Below are 16518 nucleotides of genomic sequence, written 5' to 3' on the forward strand. Positions count from 1 at the left end.
GAGACTTTAGAGGTAAATGATGATATTTACAGTGTTTAATTGTGTTTAGTGACATTTAAAGCCCCACAAGCAGCTGTAAGATCATTTAATATATGGTTGATGTGTTTGACTGAAGAATAAGCAGGTTTTTCACATTTTGAACAATGAAATATAATAATATATTAGCATATGATGTAGTTTGAATGTATTTTGAATAATTTACATTTGATATTAATTATTTGTGTTTATTTAGTTTTTTTTTTCAAAATGTGTAAATGTGGTCATCCTTACAGTGGAGAAAGAAGTGTGTGTCTGTGTGTGTGCTGATGGTGTAGTGGTCAGAGCACACAGCCTGAGATGTGAAGTTCTCACAGCATACCTGGGTTCAAATCTGAGTCCTGTTACTGCTCTTTACTGCTGATCTAAATACAAAAAACAAAAGTGTTTTTCCTCAATCCTGCACTGATTACTTTCCTTTCAGCAGTTCCTTTAGTGTGATCCACACAGTGAAGTGAGTTTCATACCCAAGCCTCTACCGTAGTCTCGTTCACATTGACTGTGTGTTCAGCCACTAGCCCATCATGGCTTTCATGCTGCTTGGGCCACTTTGTCTGACTGAATTCCAGCAAATGACAGTAAAGTAAGCAATAGAGGGATTTGAACCCAGGTCTCCTGCATGAAAGCACAAGTGAGAGATTCGATCCTTCAGTCTGTTGAATGGTAGTCAAAGACTCACCCACTGAGCCACAGGACTTGACTGATGGCAAAAGCCTTATTGTGAGCCAAATTACAAAGAAATTTATTTCAAATCACAGTTAAAATTAGGAAATAGATAAAGCTCCATTTAAACATTTGCTTCACCATCCAGACTCTGTGGCTCAGGTCATAAAGTGTTGAACTTTAATCAAAGAGACCCGGGTTCAAATCTCACTATGGCTAATGTCCAGCTTGAGCTTATTATATTCACCATCAGTGTCCTGCCCTGATGATGGAAGCTGATGGTGAATATAATGAGCTCAAGCAGGATGATGATGTGTAACCCATGATGATTGAGTGAATAAACACAAGTTCTCTGAGGAAGAGACTCATAAAGACAAGAGTTCACATCTGACTTGAATCTAGCAAGAGTGGGATTTGATCCTTCGCACTTCTGTATGATAGTTGAACGCTCATCCTTTGAACCACAGAGCTTGATTTTTGGATATGGTTGTTTTGTGGACCAAATTACAAAAAAAATATGTGTCAAACCTTGGTCATGATGGAGTTAGTGATAAAGCCCCATTCAGATATCTACTCCAACATCAGACTTGGTGGCTCAAGTCATAAAGTGTTGGACTTTAATCAAGAAGACCCGGGTTCAATCCTCACTGTGGCTAATGTCCACCTTCAGTTCATTATATTCACCATCCTGATGATGGACGCTGGTGTGAAACTCATGATGGGCGAGTCAATAAACACAAGTTCTCTGAGGAAGAGACTCATAAAGACAAGAGTTCAGATCTGACTTGTATCTTGTTTTATTGAATAAGCTCACACACAGGTCAGCAGTCAAACATCAGTTCCAGCAGGTGTTCAGACAGGAGATCTGTGGCTCTGTGGTAAGAGCGCTGCCCCACGGCTTCAGGGGTTGCTGGTATCGGTCCCAGCCAGAACTCTGCGATATGTGTGAATGGTGAGTGAGTGTGAGGCGCGCCTGAAGAAGGGGGGATACCAGTTCGGTCTCCCCCTGGAGCTTCCGGAGCCGTGTCCAGCAGGGGTTATACTTTACAGCCTGCCAAAAAATTTAAAATGAACTGTATAAAAATTCTGGACCTTCGTCCCTTCCCCACCCGTTTCGGTTACCATCATTTACTTTCTAGAGGAGTGACCCTCCACAAAGCAAATGATGGTAACCGACATGTGCAAGACAAACACACACACAATCATACATGATCTACATCACCTGTGCAGCAGCAGATGATCATCGTCAGTACAGTCAGTGTCTGTCCACACGTCTCTGCTTCTGTTCAACAGGCTTACAGTCCACAACACATCACTGATCCTGTAGAGCAGACAAACAAATACACACATTATTACACACTGAATATCTGAGCTAATAATAGACAAATATGCAAATATTTTATTGTATTGAACATTGCGCCCTCATGTGGACATTATTCGGAATTACACCTTTGCGAATTTTTAATATAATAATTTTAAAATATTCGCCCTCGTGTGGTGATTTTGGTGAATTACACAACTGCAAATCTAATTGAATGAATTTAAACATGTCGCCCTCCTGTGAAGATATTTCTGAATTACACTATTGCAGATCTGTTGATTTGAATGATTGTGGGGATTTTTCTGAATTTCAGCAAAGCATTGAGATTTCAGCTTCCTGTGGTGCAGCTGTAGTTTTCTGTATGTTCAACCACTGATGTTGACAACTATAAAGAAAAGCTTTTCTGCAGTGCAGCTCTACATGACAACAGATGGTAAAATGAATGATCAAAAAAGGCGAGTGAATAAAAATGTCTTCAGTCTTGCAATGCAGTGCAAAGTAACTCTGCCACCACTGCTTTACTTCTGATATTAACCCTTTCACTGCTGAGTTTTAAAGGTTCTATCTGGAAACGGAAGTCTTGACAGATGTAGCACTTTTATTTATTATTATTTTTTATTCAACATATTCACACGCTTGCTCATCGTGTCATCAACTACCTGATAGTCCAATTTACATAAATGTGTAAGTGATTGTGATTAAGTGAACTTAGAGAAGAATAGAATTAACTTTATAGTTACTTTCACATCTGGTATGAATAAAACACATCGGCAACAGATGGTACTAGTACTTGTTTTACTAGTACTTGTGTGTATTTACATGTCTAAAATATTAAATAAGCATTAGGCGGTTAAAAAGCTGCATAATTGTGATAATATGATAAGTCTTTCTCTGGCTCAGCGCTAGCCAACGTGCCAAAGCTCAGTTTGATTTTTTAGTTGCCGCTCTAAGGGTTATCGCTAACTTGTCATGCTTGTCAAGCTGGATAACGAGTAAAATATCAGCAGCAGGGACTTTACAGTTCTCACTTCAAAACAAAACAATAGTAGGATTCTTTAATGATTTACCCTGCTGTTAATCTCCCTTCCTCCTCATCCCTGTCTATGGGGAGCCACACTTTGTTTCCGTGCGTGAGAGAGACTGTATTCACACCGCTCCATGCTGAACTAAAGTGTTTTTAAATAATCAAACGTCCCCATATGACGAATATATTATGAAATTCATTGCCAACGCTTTTAGTAATCGATTTAAACGATTCATTGTTGCAGCCCTAATGGAAATATCAAACAAATATTAATGTAACATAAAACTATTCGTCACCTTGGAATTATAAGGTTTTATCTGCGTTCTGAATGATTTTGAGATATTGAGCCTCAAAGTTTTTGCATTCCATAGCAAACAGTATGTGTGCAACATTTGTTTTTTAAATAAAAAAAGTCTTAAAATGTAAACAACTTTTAAAAATCATCACATACTGTAAATTAGTTGTCAATTAATAAGAATATGTCAATAACTCAATATTGACAAAAACGTCAGATAGAACTTTATAATTCTAAGGTGACGTATTGTCAAAAGCTGATGATTACTGACTTGACATCAAATATTGCAGAATTAAATGTCAAAAAATGTTCTTTAAAGCTTGTGACTTTCTCATTATGCTGTTATTCACTCTAGATCGTCATTTAGTCAGTATGTAATTAATGCACCACAGATCAATAAACACATTTAATTTATCTGACGAGCTCTTATATCGGGATGCAGAATGTTTTCATTGCTTACAGATTTCACTGACGCAGACACAAGTAATATTTTACCAACAAAAACACGACCACATTTCCTTTCATGAATGCCTAATAAAGATGACTGGTTATTAAAAACATATATATTGTATTAAGCCATTCATAAAGTGTTGAATTGTAAGTATTTCTGTTGCTATATTAAGATGCAACAAGTGGATGTAAAAAAATCTTGTGAACTTTGTAAAAGGCAGATTTGATCAGTCTTTCTCCAATATTATCTGGATGCAGATTTGGATTTGCAAACTGAGACTGCATAAATCAGACCTACAATGTCAGACACGATGCACTCAATGGAGCTAGTGACGTCACTGTAAAGGGTGGGGTTAGGTGTGCGCATTAAAGCGCAGCTCCCATCTGCTCCACTAGGCGGCATCAGCGAGCTGCTCTTAGCCTGAACACCTTTGACAACAGCGCCACAGATCATCACAGGTACACCGTTTTACTGGCGTCAAGTTGAGCTCCAGCAGATGACAGCTCAGTGACAGACTCATAATGTCAGTCAACAGCACATATTACAGCCCGACAGCGAAGAAAAGCGACACAAAGAGCAGAAATGGAGAGTAACGCGACTCACCTGTAAGTGACTTTGTTTCGGTGGGTTTGTTTGTAGTGATGTTGCTGTAGTGTTTGTGTTCAGGCATTGCTCTCTCTCCTCCTCTGCAGCAGTGAAGATACACACGTGTGTCTGTTGTGTTTCTGCTGCACATCTTTCCTCTTTCTGACGCTCCTCCACACACTCCTCCACATCCAGGCGGATTCACAGCTCCAGTAAAGGTATTTATGAGCTCATATTTCCAGTAGAGAGTCCAGAAAGTGTGTTTGTTGTGCTGCTGCTCTGTCGCGTGTATGTTGGGGGAGGGACTTTCTGTAGAAAGCATCTGATTGGCCAGATTTGGTGTAGAGTCCTCAATACAGTATGAGGAGACTTTACAGGTAAATGATGATATTTACAGTGTTTAATTGTGTTTAGTGACATTTAAAGCCCCACAAGCAGCTGTAAGATCATTTAAAATATGGTTGATGTGTTTGACTGAAGAATAAGCAGGTTTTTCACATTTTGAACAATGAAATAAAATAATATATTAGCATATGATGTAGTTTGAATGTATTTTGTATAATTTACATTTGATATTAATTATTTGTGTTTATTTAGTTTTTTTTTCAAAATGTGTAAATGTGGTCATCCTTACACTGGAGAAAGAAGTGTGTGTTTGTGTGTGTGCTGATGGTGTAGTGGTCAGAGCACACAGCCTGAGATGTGAAGTTCTCACAGCATACCTGGGTTCAAATCTGAGTCCTGTTACTGCTCTTTACTGCTGATCTAAATACAAAAAACAAAAGTGTTTTTCCTCAATCCTGCACTGATTACTTTCCTTTCAGCAGTTGCTTTAGTGTGATCCACACAGCGAAGTGAGTTTCGTACCCAAGCCTCTACCGTAGTCTCGTTCACATTGACTGTGTGTTCAGCCACTAGCCCATCATGGCTTTCATGCTGCTTAGGCCACTTTGTCTGACTGAATTCCAGCAAATGACAGTAAAGTAAGCAATAGAGAGATTTGAACCCAGGTCTCCTGCATGAAAGCACAAGTGAGAGATTCGATCCTTCAGTCTGTTGAATGGTAGTCAAAGACTCACCCACTGAGCCACAGGACTTGACTAATGGCATAAGACTTTTTGTGAGCCAAATTGCAAAGAAATTTATCTCAAATCACAGGTAAAATTACGAAATAAATAAAGCTCCATTTAAACATTTGCTTCACCATCCAGACTCTGTGGCTCAGGTCATAAAGTGTTGAACTTTAATCAAAGAGACCCGGGTTCAAATCTCACTATGGCTAATGTCCAGCTTGAGCTTATTATATTCACCATCAGTGTCCTGCCCTGATGATGGAAGCATGATGGTGAATCTAATGAGCTCAAGCTGGATGATGATGTGAACCCCATGATGATTGAGTGAATAAACACAAGTTCTCTGAGGAAGAGACTCATAAAGACAAGAGTTCACATCTGACTTGAATCTAGCAAGAGTGGGATTTGATCCTTCGCACTTCTGTACAATAGTCAAACGCTCATCCACTGAACCACAGAGCTTGATTGTTAGATATGGTTGTTTTGTGGACCAAATTACAAAGAATCTTGTGTCAAACCTTGGTCATGATGGAGTTAGTGATAAAGCCCCATTCAGATATCTCCTCCAACATCAGACTTGGTGGCTCAGGTCATAAAGTGTTGGACTTTAATCAAGAAGACCCGGGTTCAATCCTCACTGTGACTAATGTCTACCTTTAGCTCATTATATTCACCATCCTGATGATGGACACTGGTGTGAAACTCATTATGGGCGAGTCAATAAACACAAGTTCTCTGAGGAAGAGACTCATAAAGACAAGGGTTCAGATCTGACTTGTATCTTGTTTTATTGAATCAGCTCACACACAGGTCAGCATCCAAACATCAGTTCCAGCAGGTGTTCAGACAGGAGATCTGTGGCTCTGTGGTAAAAGCACTGCCCCACGACTTCAGAGGTTGCTGGTTCGATCCCAACCAGATCTCTGCAGTGAGTGTGAGGGGGGGATACCAGTTCAATCTCCCGCTGGAGCTTCCGGAGTCATGACCAGCAGGGGTTATACTTGAAACTTGAGTCTAGAGGAGTGATGAATAATTGATGGTAAAAAGTGATGATAACCAACATGTTGAACAATCATACACATGATCTACATCACCTGTGCAGCAGCAGATGATCATCATTAGTACAGTCAGTGTCTGTCCACACGTCTCTGCTTCTGTTCAACAGTCTTACAGTCCACAACACTTCACTGATCCTGTAGAGTCGACAGACATTGTTATTATTATTATTGATCTAATAATATACAAGTATTACATTTGTATCAAGTATTGCGCCCTCATGTGGAGATTATTCTGAATTACACCTTTGCAAATTTTGAATCTAATGTATTTTAAAAATTCGCCCTCTTGTGGTGATGTTTGTGAACTGCACTGCTGTCGCACTAAAATTATGAAAGTTTCAGCCTCGTGTGGAGAATTTCTGAATTACACCTTTGCAAATCTTCAATATAATGATTTTAAAATGATCGCCCTCATGTGGTGATTTTGGTTGAGTCGACACACATCTAATGATAGACAAATATTCAAATATTTGTGAAGATTTCCCTGAATTACACCTTTGCAAATCTAATGTATTTAAAATATTTGCCATCTTGTGGTAATGTTTGTGAACTGCACTGCTGCCGCTCTAAAATAAAATTAAAAGTTCACCCTCGTGTGGAGATATTTATGAATTACACCTTTGCAAATGTAATGAATTTAAAACATTCGCCCTCTTGTGGTGATTTGGGTGAGTTACACAACTTCAAATCTAATTTAATGGTTATAAACATGTCGCCCTCCTGTGGTGATTTTTGTGAACTGCACTGGTGCCATTCTAAAATAATGAAATTTATTGTTTCACTTTCATCTAGAGATTTTGATAAACTACACCTATTGTATATGTATAAAACTTCACAGATCATATTGTTCTTCAGGAATTCTGTATCATTTTTATAACATCAACTGTCTGCTCTTCAATTTTTAGTCTATTTTCTAGCAGGCTTTTTTTTGCATTTTTAATTTTTATTTAGAAGTTAATATTAGATATTATAATGTGTCGATAAACAACTGAAGAGGTCAGATGGAGGCCTCGCAGGCTCCTATGTCTTGATTTAGTAATTTCACTTTTATGGCAGAGAATATTATTTTCATCACTTTTAATATGAAGAAACTGAACAAACATCAGAGGCTGAGAAAACTGCTCGTTGTAGAAGAAAACTCCAGACGGCACTTAGAAGTTTTTGCATCTGAACTCTTCAATTGCACACTTATGTACATCTAAAAATACCTGGATATGAAAGTGTAAAGGTATGCAAGTGGACATTTTCACTTACCAGTAGAGCTGGAGATAATGGATGAACTGGAACCAATGGTCCATAAATCATGTGCACTACAATGAGAAAAGAATAATTCTTCATTGTTTGTTTGCTTTATTTATATATATGTAAAGCTAAATATATAAAACAATAAAATTAATTAATTGCAATCAAGAAGCAAGAGACAGAAGGTGATTTTTTAAATGAGACTCAAAAGCACCAAGGGAAGAACATGACCTAATATGTAAAGGCAGATCATTCCACAGACATGAGACTGTAACAGAAAAAGCTCTGTCAGCTCTTGATTTCAACCGTGATTTGGGAACAATTAGCTGAAACTTGTTTTCTGACCTGATTGGCCTCAATGAAGTATGCCAGTGAAGAAGCTCACTGATGTAGGTAGGCGTGGGACCATTCAAACCTTTAAAAACAAGTGGCAATGACTTGTGTTGAATCTTAAACTGGACTGGGAGCCAGTGAAGGGATGATAAAACTGGTGAGATTCTAGATTTTTTTCTGTTGCAGTTAAAAGCATAGCGGCTGCATTTTGAACCAGCTGCAGGCGTGTAATTGAAGCCTTTATAGAATTCCCTTTATTCATCAGAGGTCACCACAGCGGAATGAACCGCCAACTTATCCAGCATACGTTTTACTCAGCATATGTCCCGCCAGCTGCAACACAGTTCTGGGGAAACACCCACACACGCCAACATTTACACTCATTGACTATGGCCAATTTTGTTTACCCAATTCACCTATAGCACATGTGTTTGGACTGTGGGGGAAACCGGTGAAGAACATACTAAGGTAAATACTATAGTATTTTATATATAGTGTAAGGGTATATAGTGTATTTACTATAGTAATTTATAGTAAATACACTATATTTACTATGATATTCACAACACCATTAAATAAAATTCACAGAATATTGTAGTATTAACTACACTAAAACTTAATAAACACTCTGCTTTAATAAAGTAATATGTGGTGTATTGTAGTAAAATATGGTATTTCCACAATAGATTAAAGTGCTTTACTATACATGTATATGAGCAATTGCATGCAAACGTCAACCTTGCATTGAAATAAATTAAGATTTCATAAAAATATGGAAACCGATTCTGTTTTTTTGTGTTTTCTTGTATTTAACAGTACTTTAGAAATACTCAAAATGTAACTGTCAATGTTTTCACTATTATAATTGATTTACCAAAGTCACGAGAATGAAAATTTCACACCTGTCACATCCATAACGACTCTTTTTCCTCATAAATGCAAACATGTCAAATAAAATAAAGTGAATCATTTTTGTTCTAGAGAGAGACATATTTTATCCTCTTGATTATCAATATTTATTTTGGGTCGAGCAGTTTAATCCACAGAATTTCTACAAAGTATGTTGTATACTGTAAATACGCAGACTTTTTTTGATCACATGCATAACGCATGTTTATTTCCCTCATTTAAAGTACAAAACATGTTTACAGATTGATATTTTCTGCTCCCTTAACTGGTCAGTTGTTTTTGAAAAAAATAATCCAATGTTTCAATATAATGTTAGCATAAACATTCTATGTGAATTTATGTTTTGAGTTTTTACTGCAGATGTCACATCCATAACGCTGCAATTGCTCATATATAGGTATATGTACTTAGATGTGTATTTATTTATCTTGTATTGGATTTAATCTACACTTATTTGTGGATACTTCTGGAATTTATGAATCAGCTTTTAGGATGAACAAAGTATCTATCTGTCTGTCTGTCTATCTATCCATCCATCTCTGCATAATTAAGTGCACCCCATTTTGAATATTTTTATCCATTTCTCAGTGAACACAAGCAATGTATTTTGGTGCATTTAAACAAAACCGATTTAATAAACAGATATATTTATTAAAATAATAATTTAGTCACCAAACATATTTAGAAATCATAAGATAATACAATTAAATATTGCAAATATAAATTATAACCTACAAAACTAAATTTTAAAATAAAAATTTGGCTTTTCTTGATTTTTCCTCATTTTAAAATTTGTATTTAATATTTGTCTGTAACATAAATTCGGGTGTACTAGTTTTTGGACCATTATCGTAAGCTACTTTGTTAGATAAACTCCAGATTTGGCTTCAGTACTGACTAATCAAATGCACAAATATAATATTGTATTGTTTCCTATTAAATATGTATTTAAAATAGATTTGTGAGGGGTGTACTTACGCTGAGCATTCTGTCTATCTATCTATCTATCTATCTATCTATCTATCTATCTATCTATCTATCTATCTATCTATCTATCTATCTATCTATCTATCTATCTATCTATCTATCTATCTATCTATCCAACACATTTACGTATTTGATCCCTTGACAAGATTTGGTTAAGTTCATGCCGTTTTACTGGCTTAAAGTTGGGTTCCAGCAGATGACAGCTCAGTGACAGACTCATAATGTCAGTCAACAGCTCATTACAGCCCGACAGCAAACAAAATAGCGACAGCAAGTGCAGAAATGGAGTAACGCGACTCACCTGTAAGTGACTTTCGGCGTGAAGAAGCGCTTAATTGTGTATAAAGTCTTGAGAGTTTGTATGAGAGTAATGCTGTAAGCTTGTAGTGATGTCGTTGTAGTTTTTGTGTTTACTCATTGCTCTCTCTCTTTCTCTGCAGATGAATGACAGTGAGGGCGGGTCTGCAGCAGTGAAGATGCACACGTGTGTCCGTTGTGTGCTGCACATCTTTCACCTGACGCTCCTCCACATCCACACGCATTTATATCCTTTGCAAAGGCTTTTTCTGATGTCAAGTTTCCACCTGATAGTCAACAAAGGCCGTTTGTTGTGCTAAAGCAGTCACGTGAGCTTTTTGGGAGTGATGTCATGTAGAACGAATTTGATTGGGCAGATTTGGTAGTGCAAGATGAGTCATCAATGTAATGTTTACATGTCTTACCTACTTCTAAAATATGAGCTCAGCTGACATTTACACTGTGAAAACTGCATCGACTCTTCAGAAGTCTTAATAGAGCATTTCAATTTGGTTATCTCATTGGCCAATTAACATTTTCTGCTTGTTATCATAGTATTTTATTACTAACAAAAGGTAATTCACTCATAACGTAATAATAAAACAGACATCACATAATTATTTATTAATATGTGGCTCTTTTTGGATTCTCAGAAGCTATAGAAATTAAAAATGTATAACAAGAAATACAGGGACCATTTGTTTTTGTTTACATCTCTCAAAATAGTCTATATGACAGTAACTTTGAAGCAATTAAAACTATTGTTAAGTGGATTTAAAGCAATGTCCTACTTGCATCCTTGTTAGTGGTCAACATCTTTAACCACTATGCCACAATTTAACAGTAAGCAGTAAGGGGATTTGAACTCAAGACTCTTGACATGAAGCTCGATGATCTGAATTTTGTTTTAGACATGATTTTAAATCTTTCATTTTCTTTTCGGCTTAGTCCCTTTATTAATCTGGGGTCGCCACAGTGGAATGAACCGCCATAGTTTATCTAAACAGCAAACATTTAACATTTGGGACTCGGACAGTGCTGTTATAACTTTTTAGGAATCTCTAATCTAGTGTCATTTCAAAGAATAAATAACATTATTATCCTAATAATTCCTGAAATATACATATATTTAAATAGACAACACTTAGTGTACAGCACAATTAGCACAAAACAAAAAGACAAAACTAATCATAACCCTTTTAATTACAAATCACATGTTGCTTAAGCAAATAATGTGTGAAAGCATTAACTATCATTTACATTTTCATCAATCATAGCCAATCCTTTAACCCATAATATAACATTGTTCAGTATTAGTTTATTTATTATAGATTTGTTAATTATACTCGTGTACAGAAGATTGTTTTTAGGTCTAACTACTATAACAAACAACAACAAACACTACTAATGCTATCATTATTAATAATATGTAACAAAAATAAATTAGAAGAGTCATTTTAATAAATTAAGGCACTTATGAATATATTAAGAGACGGTTTGAAAATGTATGTATAACAGACATTTTTATTTCACTTTTACACACTTCCTATATTTTAGGAATTAAACTTTTGGATAAACAACTTTGATTTTTCAGTCACAACAATTGAAAACAATTCTTAAGAGTTGTCATTTTTAAAAGAAATATTCTCAGACTCAATAATGTTGATGTCTGGTGACTAGGCTGGCCAATCCAGGAGCACATTGACCTTCTTTGCTCTCAGGAACTTTGATGTGGAAGCCGAATTACTTTAAGAAAATCTTGAATTGAAAGGTGTCAGCTTCCACACTGCAAAGGAGACCTAAAGCTTATGAATGAATAGTCATTTTAATTAATTTACTTTAAGGCATTTCTACTTAGTTATGATAATATTAAGAGATTATTAAAAAAAATCATTATTACAGACATTTTTATTGTACTTTTATACACTTCCTATATTTTAGGAAAGAAACATTTAGATAAATAACTTTAACAATTTTAAACAGTTCTGAGGAGTTGTCATTTTTAAAAGAAATGTTCTCACACTCAATAATGTTCATATCTGGTGACTGGGCTGGCCAATCCTGGAGCACATTGACCTTTGCTTTCAGGAACTTTGATGTGGACGCCGAATTCTTTTCTGACTTTAAGAAAATTTTGAATTGAAAGGTGTCAGCTTCCAAACTGCACTGGAGCCCTAAAGCTTATAAATTAATAGCTATTTTAAATAAATTACTTTAAGGCATTTCTACTTGGTTATAGATAATATTACGAGACCATTTAAAAAATTCATGCAATTTTAGACATTTTTGTATTACTTTAACACACTTCCTATATTTAAGGAAAGAAACTTTTGAAGGATTAACTTAGATTTTTCAGTCACAATAATTAAGCAATTCTAGAGTTCACATTTTTAAAGAAATATTCTCAGACTCAATAATGTTCATGTCTGGTGAATGGGCTGGCCAATCCTAGAGCACATTGACCTTTGCTTTCAGGAACTTTGATGCAGAGGCTGAACTCCTTTCTGACCGTTCAAGAATATCTTTAAGTGAAAGGCATATTGGCTTCAACACTGCACTGGAGACCTGATGGGTAAAGTCTAGATCGGATACGAGGTTGGCCAGATGTGCGATATGTACATCAAAAAAGTAGAATTTTATATGATACTGTATAACAATAATCAATATTTTTACAGTACTGTAACAGCTGGGTTTAGAGTTGGGCTGCAGGGGTCGAAAAATACAATTTATTAATAATACTCGGTACAACTACAGTTTTTACATTACTGTGACGTTGGGTTTAGGGTAGAGGTAGTTTTATTAATTAATAAATAAATTAATAAATAATATAAATATTTTTTGTTAACTTCCGGCCACAACCATATCTGATCTAGCAACAACCGATCTTAATCTTGTGAATGAAAAGTTATTTTAATTTATTTTATTTTATTTTTTAAGGCAATTCAACATAATTATGGATAATATTAAAATATCATTTGAAAAAGATCCTGCACTTCAGACATTTTTATATTACTTTTACACACTTCCTATATTTTAGGAAATAAACTTTTGGAGGAATAACTTGGATTATTCAGTCACAACAATCGAAAACAATTATTCTGAAGAGTTGTCATTATTAAAAAGAAATGTTCTGAGGCCATTACAAAATAAATGATAAATATTTAGACATAATCAGTCATACCTATTCATAACCTAACAAAAAAAAGTGTTTGTAAGCATCTGCTCTTCTTTTACATTTATTTTTGTTTCTCCACCAGAGAGAGACATTACACCACTGGAGCCCTCTATGATTTACAAGATTAAAGATGCTGCTGGACAGAGTTTCATAATAAGAATCATTAAACAAGCAAAAAATTTTTGAAATAAATTAAAAACTGAACACATATACAAGTTAAATATGCAACCAAAGTGTAACAGAGGCCAGCTATAGTGAAGTACTGCGCATATTACCTTTACTCCTTTAAAGGTGCTCTAGTACCAAGTACACTACCTAATTCAAGTCTTGTCACCTATCAACATTTTAGGAACAACAAATAATATCTCGACTTCTAGTCAATCATTTGGTATCAGAAGTGGCTTATATGAAAGGCCTCTAGATTACGCTTATTTTACTAAAATAAAACACGATCAAGCCTTCATTTTTAATTAATGAACTAGGACAGTGGTTGTTTTAAGGAAAAACTCACTTCATTTTGGCACATTATCTCTGAAAACAACACTATATTTTTTTCTCGTCTATAAAATTCTTCTTGATTTAACAATTTTTACATTTTCAGATTTGGATCCTAAATAAGAGAAGCATTTGTGCATTATTAGAAGTGTAACCCATTTGTCCAAACTTTAAAAAAAAAAAAAAAAAGCTGAGTGCTACAACTAAAATTTGCATAGTGTGCAAATGATCACACATCATGCCATTCGTCTTACACAACATCGAAAGAGAGATTCATTTCAGTGGTCACTGGAAAAAAGGAAAGCAAAAAAAAAATTCCTGTCGGACCTGAAAAACCAGTTGTGTATGAGACCATAAAAGCTCCCATGACCCGTCACTACGACAACCTCACATAAACAATAGCACAACAAAAGAGACACAGGCAGGACAGCGGAAGCACCATCCTGCCGGTAGGAACACATTTCAGTACAGACTGTGCTAAACATTATTAAATGCATGCAAACTAAATTCCTGCATGCACTGACGAAGCTCTTTTTCTTACAGACACATGTTTCCCAGCGTGCATTCAACTGATGTGTGAGAAGAAGGCACTAATAATGGTGAGAAACGTTTAGTCTGTATTGATTCTTTGCATCAAAGGCTTTTGTAACTGGATTTTCTCCCTGAATTTCTAATAACATGCAGCCTTCAGGAAAAAAGTCCAGATCTCAAAGTGCCAGAGCTGCCAGCAAGAGCAAAAGAAAGCGCTCCTCCAAGAAGAGATCTGTCAGTGCCAAAGCCTCAAAGACAGATGTGGATATTTTGAGTCCAGCAGCCATGGAGAACGTTTACTACATCTCCCATAATGCTGTGGACTGTCTGGAGTTCAGAGGATTCGGCTGGCCTGGAGCCACCAAGAAGAAAGGGAAAAAAGGAAAGAAAAGCAAGAAATGATTATTTGTGCCAGGTTCATCCTACATGTTGGCTATTTATTATATATACACATATAGGGTGCTAGTTTCTATTTTTGACTAGATTATTTTGCTTATACCCCATCGGCTGATTATCTTGCTCGTTTTAAGGAAAAACTCGGTTTAGTTTGACGTATTTCTGAAAACAAGACAATATTAATTTGCTTGTCTAAAAATGTTTCTTGATTTGAAAAAAAAAAAAATAATAATAATAAAGATCGTGCCAGGTTAACCTTATATGTTTGCTATTTATTGTACACACACACACACACACACACACACACACACACACACACACACACACACACACACACACACACACACACACACACACACACACACACACACACACACACACACACACACACACACACACACACACACACACACACACACACACACACACACACACACACACACACACACACACACGGTCCTGGATCTATGGAAATAGTCTATAGAGATGTTAAACCTATTTTATTTATTATTTATTAAACATGATATACATGTTTATTAATAAAATATTTGTAATAAATAGGTTTGCTATATATTGTGTTAGGAAAAAGTGTGTGTGCGCGTGTCTAAATTACATCATATAAACATTATAGATCAGGGGTGTCCAAACTCAGTCCTTGAGGGGCAGTGTCCTGCATTTTTTAGTTCCAACCCCAATTAAACACACCTGAACCAGTTAATCAAGCTTATTCTAGGTATACTAGAATATTCCAGGCAGTTTGGACACCCCTGTTATAGATCTACTGTATATAATGCATATTTAATGTTAAAGATGTTTTATATGTTAATATGCATTGTTATATGATATATATATATATATATATATATATATATATATATATATATATATATATATATATATATATATATATATATATATATATATATATATATATATTTGTAATATGCTAAACATAGAGAAATCTTACATACATATAGTTATGAACAAACGTCTTCTAGCTAAAGATGCAAGAGTTTTCCAAGTAAACTGTAAAACATTTAATGACAAAAAGTCAAAACAAATATTTTTAACTTATTTTAATAAGCTAATCTAGTTAACAAAATTTTAAGTTATAAAAAGTTTAACTTAATAGTTTTAGTCAGTTTGATTGATGCAAGTTCAGAAAGTTAATTTAATTTAATTTAAGTCCGCAATGTTTTTGTGTGAGCAATAGACAAAAGCAAACAAATAAAAACATTAACGCATAATTGAAAAATAAAACTGATAACTTTATGAACTTCAGACAAAAATTAATTTGCTGAATGTTACACTTCTAACATACGCCAGAGGCCGCTATGTGTGATTTTTGATGATCACAAATGTCATCTTTCCACGTAAATCCATCAGAGGGCGCAATATACACCTAAGCCACCAGGCCAGCTTGCTGACGACTGAGGGACCCACCCCCTTCGCTACACCCAACCAATAGTGTTTTCAAAAGCAATCTAGAAAAAGCCGTCGCGGCCATGTAATTTCACATTTTAGGCTGTTGAATATTTCATTTTGTTTTTGTACATTTGTTTTACCTGCTTTATGGAACCGTTCTTCACCAGACTTGAACCCTGTCGTAGCGGTGTGCTCTGCATCCTAAATCCACCAACGTACGCG

General features: G+C 35.5%; 1 protein-coding gene and 2 long non-coding RNA genes across 3 annotated transcripts; 2 read left to right on the forward strand and 1 right to left on the reverse strand.

Moving 5' to 3' along the window:
• Positions 1 to 1480: 1480 nt before the first annotated feature.
• Positions 1481 to 10620, reverse strand: LOC110439414 (uncharacterized). The gene is made up of 6 exons (XR_012401739.1): positions 10279 to 10620; positions 7761 to 7816; positions 6543 to 6641; positions 4394 to 6462; positions 1922 to 2020; positions 1481 to 1750 (listed from the first exon to the last, which is right to left on the reverse strand). It is a non-coding gene; the product is annotated as an uncharacterized lncRNA (long non-coding RNA).
• On the forward strand, positions 4245 to 7115 carry LOC141381561 (uncharacterized). Its single transcript, XR_012401746.1, has 4 exons — positions 4245 to 4395; positions 4483 to 4593; positions 6109 to 6160; positions 6248 to 7115. It is a non-coding gene; the product is annotated as an uncharacterized lncRNA (long non-coding RNA).
• Positions 10621 to 14369: 3749 nt separating the features above from the next.
• smkr1 (small lysine rich protein 1) lies at positions 14370 to 15083 on the forward strand. The gene is made up of 3 exons (NM_001302473.1): positions 14370 to 14393; positions 14488 to 14543; positions 14629 to 15083. Exons 2-3 carry the CDS (start codon positions 14517 to 14519, stop codon positions 14875 to 14877), a joined length of 276 nt encoding a protein of 91 aa, NP_001289402.1. The 5' UTR covers positions 14370 to 14393; positions 14488 to 14516; the 3' UTR covers positions 14878 to 15083.
• The last annotated feature ends 1435 nt before the right edge of the window (positions 15084 to 16518 follow it).

This window comes from Danio rerio, chromosome 4 (genome assembly GCF_049306965.1).
Source record: "Danio rerio strain Tuebingen ecotype United States chromosome 4, GRCz12tu, whole genome shotgun sequence".
Classification (NCBI taxonomy): domain Eukaryota; kingdom Metazoa; phylum Chordata; class Actinopteri; order Cypriniformes; family Danionidae; genus Danio; species Danio rerio.

Bases quoted from the DNA above. Each gene is read 5' to 3' on its own strand.
- smkr1 (NM_001302473.1), top strand. From the start codon at position 14,517: ATGTGTGAGAAGAAGGCACTAATAATG. The intron at 14,544-14,628 runs GTGAGAAACGTT...AATAACATGCAG, and splicing joins AGAAGAAGGCACTAATAATG to CCTTCAGGAAAAAAGTCCAG.